The 15,199-nt window shown below is 39.4% G+C and overlaps 1 protein-coding gene across 6 annotated transcripts in view; it reads right to left on the bottom strand.

Moving 5' to 3' along the window:
- Nucleotides 1–694: 694 nt before the first annotated feature.
- LOC142487267 (triple functional domain protein) overlaps nt 695–15,199 on the bottom strand; it is a 419,339-nt gene continuing 404,834 nt past the window's right edge. For all 6 annotated transcript variants that reach the window (XM_075586256.1, XM_075586257.1, XM_075586259.1 and 3 more), the window contains exon 35: nt 695–2,380. In XM_075586256.1, coding sequence (XP_075442371.1) covers nt 2,361–2,380 — 20 coding nt within the window. In that variant the 3' untranslated portion in view covers nt 695–2,360. The remainder of the gene's footprint in view (nt 2,381–15,199) is intronic.

Raw genomic sequence — 15,199 nt, 5'->3', positions numbered from 1 at the left:
ACTTATTTAACCTAGTCTGCTAAGGAAATGATGCACTGTCCCATATTATTAACCTTTCTCACTTTGGTTAGAAGGGCAAGGGGAACGAGTATCATGTGATGGTATCCGTTTTCTAAATAGAAAGTGTCTTAACGTTTATATGGTACAGTATATTAACAAAAGTTTAACTCTGTTACTCAAGTCCACTATGGAACAACTCCATTTTCTTTTATCATATTGCTATCCTAAATCTTTTGTTAGGATTTTGTAAACATTATTTTACATCTGTAGTGCTAGAAAGCCCTGTCGCACCCCCCCAATCACACCCCTAAAAAAACATTTTTAAAAGCCCTCAGATTATGTCCCATTCTGCAATCAGAGATTCTGCTCTGAGGATGGGCTGTCAAACATACATTTATTTGGGTCTGCAGTTTTACTTTGGTTTTCATAACCTACGTCGTGAAGACTTGAAGTAGAGACCTGTGAGGTTTCAGAAACTCTGTGCACTTCAATTTCATCTATAAAGAACTCTCAGGTAGGTCCGATGAAGATTATCTATACTTGATACTGCACCACTGCTTTATAAATCACACTGCTAGCGTTTAAGCCACCTCAAGGCAGCCCAGGATAAAAGAAGCAAATCTTCATGAAGAATACTGGTATAGCACAAAATCCAAAACTGGCCGTTCTCCTACGCATAGATCACACAACACTCTTCCATTATTTATTTATTTAATTGCCAAACATTAACTATTTGCAAATACCATCAGGCAGGAATAAAATGATCAATCAAATAAAATAAAAAAATTACAATGCAATAAGAAGTTGAATTCTCATACCAAGTGTCACATCTCATTACTATAATCTCTAAGATCAGGGAGATGCAAAACACACGCAGGGGAAACTCATAATTACTTTTTTAATTACTGGTATGAAATAAGGGTATGGATGTTATGCTATGTTACCATTGAGTGTGTTTTAACGAATCTACAAAGCAATCATGCTGCCACTTTTATTCTTGTGAGCATAGTTATTGTATGTATATGTTTTAAATGTAGGTTTTTAATGGGCCATATTTACTAAGAAGTCTTCTGCCATGTGCTAGCAAACAAATTACAGCCCAATCAATTCAATGGGCTGTAAAGTGTCTTATAGCAGAACTCTGCTTAGTAAATATGAGCCAATGTCACTCTTGGTCACGCAATTGTTTTTGGAATGCAAAGATGCCAAGATTGTACAAGTGGTGCACTGTGCCGGGAACTCCAGATGACACCTTATTGTGGTACAGAATACATTCAAATGTATTTGACCTCTTTAAATATTCAATGTGATTTTGCCAAACTCCAGTCAATTTAAAGTATCTGCACAAAATTACCATAACTGTGATATCGCTTACTTTTTATTATTTTTATTATACTTTATTTGTAAAGTGCCAACATATTCCGCAGCATGGTACAATGGGGTACAGAGATTTGATAATTACATAAACAGTTATATACAAACATGTACAAGTATGCATCAACACATACAAAAAGCTAAGGAGAGCCCTGCTTATGAGAGCTTACAATCTAGAGGGACTGACAGACAATGTTGAAACAAAACATTAAAGTGGTTGCTCGTTGTGGGATGGAGTGTGCCTCGGGATGGAGTATGGTCCAGTCGCACATGGTTCCATTAAGGTTTGGGGGATGGATGTTAGGGGGTGTTAGATAGGGTACAGTTTGGTCTAGCCAAACAGCTGGTAGTAATAGGGTTGGCGGGTGGGGAGGGTGTTAAGGATGTGCTAGATAGGCTTCCTTGAAAACGTGAGTTTTCAGGTAGTTTTTAAATGACTGAAATCTGGGGGAGAGTCTGCAGGTGGGAATGAAAGGAGGTAATAAGGCAGGAGGAAAGGCGGATGTCATGGGCAGCACGTAGGGGGTATTTAGGTATATATTTGGGGATGAGGGCTGAGATGTAAGGGAACGCAGCATCACTGAGAGCGTTGGAAGTCAGAGCGAGGGTTTTAAATTTGATTCTGGAGCATATGGGAAGCCAGTGTAGGGATTTGTATAGTGGAGCAGTAGAAGTGGAGTGGTGAGTGAGATAGGCGAGTTCTTGCAGCAGCTTACATTTAATTAAATGTAACAAATAAGTAACTTGTTTCTATGATAAAGTATTTCTAACAGTACAACATTTAACAGCCTTTTATCATTAAATTTAAATATATAGCAAACAATATAATTATGGTAGATAAAACAGTCAAATATCCACCATGACCAAATTCTTCTCATGGAACCCTTGGTAATCTCCTGCAAAACCCCATGGTTCCACAGACGAGGATGAAAACCTGTTACACACAATCATTTCCATTTATTTGCTGTCATTTGAAAAGCCCCTTTTCAACCAAATTGCTGACCATCTGTACAGAAGAATAAAGAGTATACTTCAAAAATTGGTAGGACTTCCTTGTAATGCAATAGTCAACGATATGCTTAGAAAAATACAAATAAATCATTGCAATTTGTGATTTTGGTAAAAGAGATCATATAATCCCAAGGTTACATATCAACCATACTTGTGACCATCCAATTCATTTAGGTTATCTGCTATTCATTTACTATGCAAAACAGATTTTCACTAGAGACTACTACTTCTTTTGACATAGTGCCAGTTTGTTATCTATGGCTTTGTTTGTTCAGTAGTTTTCAGTGTGGGAGGCATAGAAAACATGTCTCCTGGACAGCTCAGAATGTAATTTTTTGGATGACGTTCCTGCACTTTACCCTGTGTTTTTTTACCTGCAGGAGAGTCATTACACTTTTCTTTTCTGGGATATTGGCAAAAGACACAGTACAACAAAATAGCGGACTTCTATTACCGGATTAGCTTTAACAGATTGCTCTTTCCCTTTGATGTCAACACAAAAATGTTTCTTATGTACTTTATTAAATACTCAACTAATAAAATTGTGGAGGGATATTTTGGATAGTACACTATTCCTGCAAATTTGTAAAGCATAACTCCAAACCATTACCTAGCAAAACGTTAATGTCAAAACCATTTGCTGCTTCAATGGCCTGGCACTTACTGCAAAGCTGTGCAGGACTCATCTGAAAAAGTGGCACGTGCAACCTAATTTTAAGCGAGAGTATCCAAGTGTTCTTTGAAGACCCTATGTCAGGGGTAGGTCTTTCAGGACCTGCATGCGTCTCTGCTCACTGTGCTGCTCTTGGCTTTGGGGGGCGGGGGGCATGGTAGCGCTGGTCGGGCCTCCAGTTGCCACTTGGCATCTCCCCAGCTGCTGGCATGCCTCCTGCACTGTCCCATGCCGGGCCTCTCTCAAGCTGGTGCGCGCCGTTAGTGCGTTCTGACATCAGGGTGGAACGGCGTGGGACAGAGCAGGAGGCATGCCAGCAGCTGGGGAGATGCCGGGTGGCAACTGGAGGCCCGACCAGCGCTGGCCTTCCCCCACCTCCCCCCCACAGCCAAGAGCAGCACAGTTAGAGAGGCAGGCCCAATTTAAGTGTGTATGTACAGTGTGTGTGTGTGTGTGTGTGTGTGTGTGTGTGTGTGTGTGTGTGTGTGTGTAAATTGGAGGGGGGGGTAGTGTGTGCATGTATTTGGGGGGAGGGGGTTGTGTATGTATGTACAGGCATACCCCGCATTAACATACGCAATGGGACCGGAGCATGTATGTAAAGTGAAAATGTACTTAAAGTGAAGCACTACCTTTTCCCCACTTATCGATGCATGTACTGTACTGCAATCGTCATATACGTGCATAACTGATGTAAATAACGCATGTGTAACAGGCTCTATAGTCTCCCCGCTTGCGCACAGCTTCGGTACAGGCAGGGAGCCAGTATTGCTGTTCAGGACGTACTGACAGGCGCATGCGTGAGCTGTCGTTTGCCTATTGAGAGATATGTACTTACTCGCGAGTGTACTTAAAGTGAGTGTCCTTAAACCGGGGTATGTCTGTATTGTGTATTTGAAAATGACAAACTGTTTTGCACGGAAAGACAATGGAAAACAAAACACAAAACAAGGGTACTTTTTTATTGTGAGATGCCTTTTATTCCTCAACATATTTGTTCTTTTCCATAATTCAGATTAAAGTAAGTTTGTTGTATGTTAATGCTTATACAGTATATACCTATTAGTGTGTATACAGTATATGTGTTTGTGGGGGTGTAATATTCATGTTAGTGTTGCGGCTCTCTGAATATTTTGGACAATGACATTTTTTATAAAATGTCTCTTCTTTCTTGAAAGGTTGCAGACCCTTGCCCTATGTTATATTGTGCTTTTTCGGGCATTTATTTTCTCTTCTAATTATACAAAGCATACAAAGGCCCAGATCCACGAAGCTCAGTTAAATCAGGAAAATAGCAACAGTCTCCTATCCAGACACCGAAATAGTGCTTTTGCTGGAGTGGAGAGAAAGAGAGGATAGGAGAGGGAAATAATGTTATTTAAATGATGTCTAATGTGGGGTTACATCCATCCAGACCCTGCAAAAGCACTACAGGCATACCCTGGTTTAAAGGACACTCACTTTAAGTACACTCGCGAGTATGGACATATCGCCCAATAGACAAACGGCAGCTCGCGCATGCGCCTGTCCGCACGTCCTGAACAGCAATACTGGCTCCCTACCTGTACCGAAGCTGTGCGCAAGCGGGGAGACTATAGAGCCTGTTACAAATGCGTTATTTACATCAGTTATGCACGTATATGATGATTGCAGTACAGTACATGCATCGATAAGTGGAAAAAAGGAAGTGCTTCACTTTAAGTACATTTTTGCTTTACATACATGCTCTGGACTCATTGCGTACGTTAATGCGGGGTATGCCTGTATTTCACCATCTGGATTTGTTAATGGCAAGCTTACTGTAGGTATGACCAAACCAATGTTAAGTGCCTGTCTTAAACATCATAATGCATCAATCAAAATGTCTCATAATGCAACCAATTATCACCAACTCCCATTATAGTTTACACTATGCTCTTTACATAAGGGAAGCATGGCTATGTTATCGTCCTTTGAAGATACACCGCTAGTCTTAATGTAACGTTAGGCTATGTTAGGCTAGGTTAATGCCCCGTTAAATGTCTGAACGGAGCTCTGTAGATTTGGGCCTAATGGGGTTCTTCATCAAACTGTGATAGTGCTGATCGGGGCACTATCACAAGGAAACTACCATTGACTTCAATTGAAGTCTCTGTGCAATAATGCCCTGATCAGCCTTGTCAACACTACTGTATATACAATAAATTTGTCAGATTGCTTAAAAAAGCAACTAGTTTACCGCCCATCTAATCTGCTGAGGTTACCATCTTTAGAAAACAGTTGTTTATTTAATAAAACCTAATAGAGCTTGTGAGATCTCTCATGTATATCAATTAATTGTTGTTTTGTAGCCTGGTTACTGGGAGATATAAAGCTCCTGTTCTCTTGATTATTCAATTGTTGCATTAGAGTAACATACTTATTTTGTAGAATTTAGACAATCTCATACTTGTCTAGACACACTGTACTTTTTATTATTCCTGCATCCGACAGGATTCATACAAGAACAAGGGTTCATTTTTACACTAGGCAAGGGGGAGGCACAAAGTACAATTTAAACACTTGGTATTTAATGACATATTAAGTTTACTGAACAATGGCCCAAGATCTTAAAAAACAATATGCAGTGTATTTTGCAAGAAATTATGTATATTGCTTTACTTTTACCATTCCATGTTACTTAATAAAGCCGACATTCTAATAACTGTTGCCACAACTCCTATCCAAATCATCCCTGCAAATAAGTAACTAATTTCAGTGAAAAGGTGAACATTTCAACACATTTGTGAGATACAGTGTGATGAGATAACTATAAGCAATGAAGGAACACTTGGAATACCTAGCAAATTGATATTTAGCATATGAAATAAATATTATACAATCCACTAATATCCACCCGAAAAATGATATTTTCACATATTAGTGCAACATCTATGCACATATTAATGTAAACAGCCATTTCATTTTCACATTACAGTATTTCATATACTTCCAGCAGATTTTCTTCCCATAGGTGAATTAGCCCATAATATTTACCAAATATCCAAATTAATTACACACCCCTTCAGGTTTAATGTTATGTTACACTCGTGAAAGAGTAGAAAATAAACACACTAAAAAGCCAATTAACATGTTAATTATCTGTGTGAACAGGACACACCGCAGCTTTTTGGGTAAGTCATACCTAAATCAAGTATCCAGTACTTGCAGCTTTCAGTCTGATGGTTTCCATTGGTGCAGTAGGTCGGATTTACGCAGCGCAGCGATCCAAAGCCCTGTGCCGGATTAATCCCATTTGACATGGTGGATGTTAGAATGGTCCTCAAACTCACGTCCCTTAACGCACACACCAAATGCACTTGCACGGACTGCAGGGATTGCTACAGGGGGCCAACAATATTTAGCAAGTGACGAAGAAACGGACAATAAAATAACTAAGGTCTCTGGTAGAATGCCTCTGCCATTCTTTCGGAGCAATGCTGAGATGCTCTCCACTGACTCCCTCCTGAGCACACTGATTTCAGACTTCAGTCTCACATACACTATGGGACTAACCAGTTGCAGTGAATCACATACTACCGTAATCTTTCTAAATGAAGCTCAAGATTTCTAAATGAAGCTCAAGCACATTCTTGCCATGCTATTTAAAAACAGATGCTGTGCCTCCTGGGTTTCCCAAGTCTGGGAGTGAAACGCCCCCAGTGAAACTTGTTATGAAAGAGGTAAGGGGAAATGAAATCTCAGCAGAAGACATACAGGAAAAATGAGGGAACCAAAAGGAAGAATACGGTTTACCTCAGACAATGTTTTTAAGCATGGCCAGATTATCCCTGCAGTGAAACCACCGGGGAAGTAGGCGGCCTTCGTGACACAGCATTTGTAATTTTATGAATATTTGCTGTTGAAGAGGATTTAAAAAGATTGATACGACCATTACTAAAATAATATCCTCACAACAATCAAAAATATAAACACGAATGTAAGGAAAGTATGGTTTTTATATACAGTTGTGAGAAAAGGAAAGTACACCCTCTTTGAATGCTATGGTTTTACATATCAGGACATAATAACAATCATCTTAGTAGGTCTTAAAATTAGGTACATACAACCTCAGATGAACAACAACACATGACATATTACACCGTGTCATGATTTATTTAACAAAAATAAAGCCAAAATGGAGAAGCTATGTGTGAAAAACTAAGTACACCCTTACTGCTTCAATAGGAATTAAGATGCTAAGTAGCAGACAAGTGCTGCTAATCAAATGCCCTTGATTAATTGATCATCAGCAAGTGTGACCACTTCTATAAAAGCCGAAGTTTTAGCAGTTTGCTGGTCTGGAGCATTCAGGTGTGTGTTAACACAATGCCCAGGAGTAAAGACATCAGCAATGCTTTTAGAGAAGCAATTGTTGCTGCCCATCAATCTGGGAAGGGTTATAAGGCAATTTCCATACAATTTAAAATCCATCATGCTACAGTGAGAAAGATTATTCAAAAGTGGAAAACATTCAAGACAATTGCCAATCTTCCTAGGAGTGGACATCCCAGCAAATTCAACCCAAGTTCAGACCGTGCAATGCTCATAGAAATTGCAAAACACCCAAGAGTTACATCTCAGACTCTACAGGCCCCAGTTAGCATGTTAAATGTTAAAGTTCATGACAGTACAATTAGAAAAAGACTGAGAAAGTATGGTTTGTTTAGAAGGGTTGCCAGGAGAAAGCCTCTTCTTGCAAAGTTGCATCTGAACAAACCACAAGACTTCCGGAACAATGTCCTTTGGACAGACGAGACCAAAGTGGAGATGTTTGGCCATAATGCACAGCGCCACATTTGGCGAAAACCAAACACAGCATATCAGCACAAACACTTCATACCAACTGTCAAGCACGGTGGTGGAGGGGTGATGATTTGGGCTTGTTTTGCAGCCACAGGACCTGGGAACCTTGCAGTCATTGAGTCGACCTTGAACTCCTCTGTATACCAAAGTATTCTAGATTCAAATGTGAGACCATCTGCCCGACAGCTAAAGCTTGGCCGAAATTGGGTCATGCAACAGGACAATGATCCAAAGCACACCAGCAAATCTACAACAGAATGGCTGAAAAAGAAAATAATCAAGGTGTTGCAATGGCGCAGTCAAAGTCCAGACCTTAAGCCGATTGAAATGCTGTGGCTGGACCTTAAGATAGCTGTGCATAAACAAATGCCCACAAACCTCAATGAACTGAAGCAACGCTGTAAAGAAGAGTGGGCCAAAATTCCTCCACAACGATGTGAGAGACCGATAAAGTCATACATAAAACGATTACTTCAAGTTATTGCTGCTAAAGGTGGTTCCACAAGCTATTGAATCATAAGGTGTACTTAGTTTTTCACACATGGTTTCTCCATTTTGGCTTTATTTTTGTTAAATAAATCATGACACGGTGTAATATGTCATGTGTTGTTGTTCATCTGAGGTTGTATTTACCTAATTTTAAGACGTACTAAGGAACGGATGATTGTTATGTCCTGATATGTAAAATCATAGAATTCAAAGAGGGTGTACTTTCTTTTTCACACAACTGTACAGTTAACTTTTCTGGAAAAGAATTTTTTTTAAACCTTTGTTCAACTTTTCTTTGCTCACTTGAAACGATGGATGAAGGTACACTCAAGATGTAGCAAACTTCATTCTTACCCCAGAAAACACAATATACTGTGATAATGGAGAATAGCACATTGTTTCCATAGGATTCAATGGCATTGTTAAAAAATATATCCACCCATGTATATTAATTATGTTGTGCATGAATCTCTTTACATACAGAAGAGATTTTTCAGGCACAATGAGTCCCTGCCCCCTAGAGCCTACAATCTAATTTTGGTGCCTGTGGCACAGCAAGCTTAAGGGACTTGGCCAAGATCACAAGGAAAGCGGACACTGGAATTCCAAATTGGTTTCACCCACTTCAAAGGTACTGACATAACAACTGAGCTATTTCTTCTCACCACCTGAAGGGAAGAATGACGCCCGCAACATTCATACTTGTAATTTTAAATGAATGGGGAGTTAGTGTGTAATAAAAGGGAAAGAGTTATTGTGAAAGGGAAGTACTGTGAGACCTAGGGTAGCGAGAGTGGGTACCACACACAATAAACATGGCAAACATAGCACAACTTACAAACCATAACAGCAATAGCGGAGTCCAGAAGGAAAAAAGACATTACATTTAGTACCATCCAAATGTAGCACTATTCATAGAAATCCACCAGCCAACAGCGAAATGTGGCAAAAATCAATGTATTGAAACACTAAAGACTGGCTCTAAATATGCTAATTAGAGAATACAAAAATGTAACAATGTAAGATATCACAGACTGCCACTGAGGACTGTCTTACTGCTTTGACTCTGCACCACTAGAATTCATAATATTCATTATTTGCTATAGTAATGTTTAGTAATTGATTGAATACGGTGGTGCTGAGTGTCACTGGGCGTATTACCCATTATGTTGTCCGTTATGGATGGTCGCTGATTGGGTTATTCAGGCAATATTATCTGTGATATATTACCTATTATGTTGTTACATTTATGTATTCTCTGATTAGCACATTCAAACCCAGTCTTTAGTGTTTCATTATTTGTTGCCTTAAGTATATATCAGTATTTATGCCTTCAGCGTATCCATACTTATTAGACACATTAGTACCTTATGTAGGTGAGCGGTCTGGATGGAGTTTTACAAGGGAAGTACCATAGACTCATAGGGTCTATGGGAACGGGCTTGAAGAAGGGGTGATTGAGGCCCCGAAGCATTGCCCCCCTTGTATAGATCACTTCCCCCCGCCTTTGTTTTTCCCTTTTCCTCCCCCACCCCTCACCCTTTTTATTGATATTGTATAGTCCTGTTTGATGAGTTATACTCTCCACAGACTATTCTGTGGCAATTGCTTATTGTATCATCTTTTGTTCGATGTATCATCTTTTGTTAATACATTTATTTTTCTATTGGCATTTGAGCTTTGTTTGATTTTCTTCTATGTTGTGTGCTGGGAACATTTATATATACATATGACCTATTTGGGAGGGCTTGAGGTCCCTCTCAGTTCCCCTGCACCACGCGGTCAGTAAATTCTTCCTATTAACATACTGTAGAGTGCTGCCTATCACACATACTTTTTGCAAAATGTTAGGTGTTTCAGCAACTTAGAAATGCATATCCTTCCATCCTGCTTAGGAAGTGGTTATGGTGATTTGTACCCGTGTTTGGGTAATTTCCTTCAAATTGTTAAAATTATGGGATAACATATTACACACACTAATATGTGTTGCACATTACATAAGTGTAAGTGCTAAGCTTCTTTGGCAGGGATTCAGCAAGCTCCAACAACGGATATTGGAACTTGATCCGGCAGTCGATGGCGGTTAATGTCTGATCGACCTCCGATATCCCGCATCGGTACTTTGTGAATCCTGCCATTAGACTTACACTTGCTAAATTCTATACAGGCATACCCCGCATTAACGTACGCAATGGGACCGGAGCATGTATGTAAAGCGAAAATGTACTTAAAGTGAAGCACTACCTTTTCCCACTTATCGATGCATGTACTGTACTGCAATCGTCATATACGTGCATAACTGATATAAATAACGCATTTGTACCAGGCTCTATAGTCTCCCCGCTTGCGCACAGCTTTGGTACAGGTAGGGAGCCGGTATTGCTGTTCAGGACGTGATGACAGGCGCATGCGTGAGCTGCCGTTTGCCTATTGGGCGATATGTACTTACTCGCGAGTGTACTTAAAGTGAGTGTACTTAAAGCGGGGTATGCCTGTATAGTATTCCTAAATGACATGGTCATTTTGTGTGCTACCTTCCCCTCTGTTCGCTATTTATTTTTTTTCCTCCGAGCATGGATTTCTCTATAGGTATTAAGTCTGGGCAAAAGGGCAGCACTAGGATTTAGCTTCTTTCATTTGGAGAGCCTTAGTAATTCCTTAGCTGCTCTGTGTCTTTCAAATGCTTGAACCGGTTGGAATTGCCGAGTTACCGCAAGTAACGATTAATATGGCAGCATGCTCATTTTCAGTGAGGTTCATGGATAAAAAAAACCACATACCAGTAAATAAAATAAAAACTAAAGTATATAAAAAAAATACTTGAGTAAGAAAATATGGTTAAGTGCACTTATTTATGTTTTAGTTAAAAGGATTTTGAAAGGGAGTGGTGCTTCTAATATGTGGGAGTATGTTTCTACACGTATAAGGATACATTCATTAGATTTGCAGTAAGGATAGAATTGCATCCATTGTATTTTATACTATTGTTGTTACAGTATGTTTGAATATTTACCAATGAAAACACACACATACAAACAGCAAAACCAAACTAATAAAAACATCCTTGTTAGGTTATTAAAAGAAAAAAAAAACAGAATAACCATGAAAGGTAGCCAAACTAAATCTGTAACTCAGAGAAACAGGACTCTGAGATTTCCATAACCTATATTGGGAAAGCATCAAACGTTTACAGATTTCAGCATGCGATCGCACAAAAATGAAATAATTCAATTTACACTGCAGTAGCTAGACTTATCAAGTTATAGTAAGGGATTCACAAAAGTCCGGTAAGTACTGTAGTATACTATTTCAATCTGGCAATATCGGCCATTGAATTTAATGGTGGTTTGCTAGCAATCAAGTTCTGATACCACTTATCGGAGGTTATTGAACCCCCTCCCCCAGAGAGAAAAAGCAAATGTAGAGGAATGAAGCAGGAAATTATTGTCTACAAACAGTAAATCATTCATGCATTACAGAATAATGACTCAGCCATGTCTGGCCCAAATCTCTGATTCTATTTTAAAAAACAAAAGGAACCACAGTTTCTACAAGTGATGGTGTATGTTCACATTTCTGGTAATTAGTTTTGATTAATGAAGTCTGGGTTTGGTGTTAACAGATTTCTTGAATGCATACTCATCTATTAACAATGTGACAAACCATATATGGTGGAAAATAGTCGGTGTACATGATTAGGTTAAAAAAAATCTGTTCAACTAGCATGGATAGAAGACCTAAGAGTGAGTAAAATGAATGCTACACTATGAAATAGTTCGAATTTAAAAGATGGGAGACATTTCTCCCCAAAATACTTTTGTCACCCAACTAATCTTAGTTCAAATAAAACTAATTCTAGATCTGATGACAATAGTCAACAAGCTTAGATCAGCAGTTAGTGATCATCCTACTGTACAATGGGTAGGGTTAAAAAAACAAAGACTGGTGCTCAAAGACGACACAATAGAGAATGATGAACAATATAGACATTTCAAATGTCTATCAATGGCAGTCAAAGAAGATGGATGCTGGTAACAATGTATGTATATAGCAAGTGTTGTATCAGCTACACAAAGGAGAGAGACCGCTGCAGGCGTCCCGTAAGAACGGAACAACCAGCGCTGTCAGCTGCACTGATACGGAGTGAGTTGTATACACTATAAAAATCAGCTGGCTTGTTCTAAAGCACAATGATGTGGATCAAGCGGATGGTACACACGGACCGCTCCAGGCGACTCCTGTTGGGCGTGCTCCCAGGCAAGGATAAGTGGCAGGGGGAAAGCCAATCAGGAACAACCGGTGCACAGTCGAATGAAGCAACAAGGACGTAGTGACCAAAAAAGCGCTCTGTGTGTGAGATGCGTTAGAGGTTAGCCAGCACCACTCTTTTTCATGTTTTTCATTTTAAAAACCTTTTTTAGTCACTACTGTATGTCCTTGTTGCTTCATTCTGCTGTGCACCGGTTGTTCCAGATTGGATTTCTCCCTGCCATCCTACTATAAAACACTTGTTCCCAGAGCCTTGCATTATATTTTCCCTGTGTGCTTATGTTAAACAGTAAACTAAGCAGACATGGGAGTCACAACAGATGATAGTTTAATTGAATAGTTTGACACTTAGTTTCCAGCAATTTCAATTGAAAGCTATTAAGCATGTTTTTCCTGGTTTTCTGTTGAGCACCTGTATACAATACCTTTAATTTTAACAATGATCTGGATTATTACAGCCCTGCTTTAGGCAATTAGGAACCTAGATGCACATCAGACACGTTTTGACTTCGTTTTATTCCTACCATTGGCCAAACATTATTCTGTCAATGTAGTGTGCAGGTAAAGATGCACCAAAAGACATTCCTTTTATTAGCAGACTTACCAGACTAGCTGTCTGCCCTCACATTTCTGCACAATGTGCCTACAGTATAGGATTCCTTGTTGAGCCGTACCAACAAAGATCTTGTTTCTTTGGTTCAGCTCACAAAGGTAACCTTGTTTGAGGACCTCCTCTTTTTTGCTCCTCCACAATGATTGCTGGGAAATGAGGCAATGAACACTGCCTGCTAGGATGGCATACACTACATTATTTCCTGTGCATTTTAGCATAACTGCCAGCTGGGATTTATGGAAGGATACATATAAATGTCAAAATATGCATTAGGTTGCTCCCTCTCCACGTGTTGCCCAATTACTGACCAATAACAAGGAAACCGTTTGTCTTTGCCGTTTTCTCTTTCCCTTAGCATAACAAACATTTTCAAATGATATATAACTTGATTCTGGAGACATCTGAGCTATTTATACATAGGAATGAGTATGCTTTTCACACTTTCAGTTTGTTTGGGAGATGTATATCTTTTTTGGAACATCATACACTACAATTTAGAGTTAAAGAAGTTATATTTTAAGCCACATTAAAAGCCATGTTTAGAATCTTAATACTTACTATAGACAGTTGGCTTGACATTTGGTAGATCAGTTGTTGTTTGTTTAAAGTTTATTGGTGGGATGTTTGTAGCCTACGTCCCACTGAATAATTGTATTTTGCCTGTTCGAGATCCAATAATTTTATATGCCTCCTTTATCTTCAAATACCAGTACTGAGAATGTAAGGGTTTCTTTGAAGGAGTCCAACAAAAATAACAGTAGATGTCCTAATTGTACTGCACTGCAAAACCCTGTCTGCTTTCTGAACAACAAAACAAAAACAATGTAAATTGGTCCATGTAAGCAACATGATTTTCACAAGAGATCCTGCAAGGTGACCTTCCCGTAAATGCAGACATTTAAATTACAAATATTGATGCTGTTATTGATCTGCAGAAAGATTGGAGGGAAGAGCGGGAAGGCGTGGTAAAGAGTATCCTGCACTTAAAGGTAAAATATCAGACTTGCATTGAAACAAGTAGAACAATTGTTTTTTCCCCCCCAGAGTGTGTATTTTATATGCGTGAAAACAAGGTAGAAACACAAAGACCATTAGGAGTACAAATGATTGTTGATCTTTCAACAAAAAAATACTGTTTGGCTGAAATGTATGGGGATCTTGTTTAAGTCTAGGTCCCCGCTGCAGCACGCAGCAGGGACAAGAACCGCCCCTCAATTGGACCGGGACTGCTACCTTGGCCACTGCGCGGCCAGATTTTTCTGAAGACCGTAAAACAGTCTTCAGAACTGGCGATGGAGCGCTGCCTACACCCCCAGCAGGTTCAGCCAGCGGGCGAACCTGCCGGGTGACGTCATGGGGCGTCACAGCCATACCCGCATCACCCCCCTCCCTGGCTTTCCCTCTGCAGCTCTGCACAGACCGGGGAAAAGAGCTGCACGCACCACCAGCCTGGCAGGCGCGCGTGTAGCGCCGACACAGGGGCCATTGCCGAATACGTTACTGTTCCACTCCATCAGTTACACTGCTTCCTAGCTCACAGTGTTTAGATTTCCTTAAATCTAAATCCCTATTACAATTAAAGTACCTATTTAAAAAGCATCAGGATTCACTTATTAAGTACATATTCCTTGCATTTATTCTTGATTTTTACCCCTTCTATGCAGTTACCTTAAAACAGAAGTACTTCACCCTTCATGTTGAGAAGTGTATAATATCCAATTACAGAAAATCCTGTATTCATTGCCCAATGGTTGTATACGTTTTATACAATATTTTAAGCTAAATAGTATTATCACTTTTTTTTTATTTTTAAGTTTTACTTTGGTTAGTGTTTCTTTCAAATCAATGTCATTGGAAGGATTGCACTTATCAACTTAAAAATTCCATAAAGAGTTCAATTGCTATGTATCTTTTGTTCTCCACTGATTTGGGGAAATCATGACTAG

The sequence above is a fragment of the Ascaphus truei genome, chromosome 2 (genome assembly GCF_040206685.1).
Source record: "Ascaphus truei isolate aAscTru1 chromosome 2, aAscTru1.hap1, whole genome shotgun sequence".
NCBI classification, from domain to species: Eukaryota; Metazoa; Chordata; class Amphibia; order Anura; family Ascaphidae; genus Ascaphus; species Ascaphus truei.
Note: the sequence above shows the minus strand (reverse complement) of the source record. Positions and strands in the feature narration are given on the sequence as shown.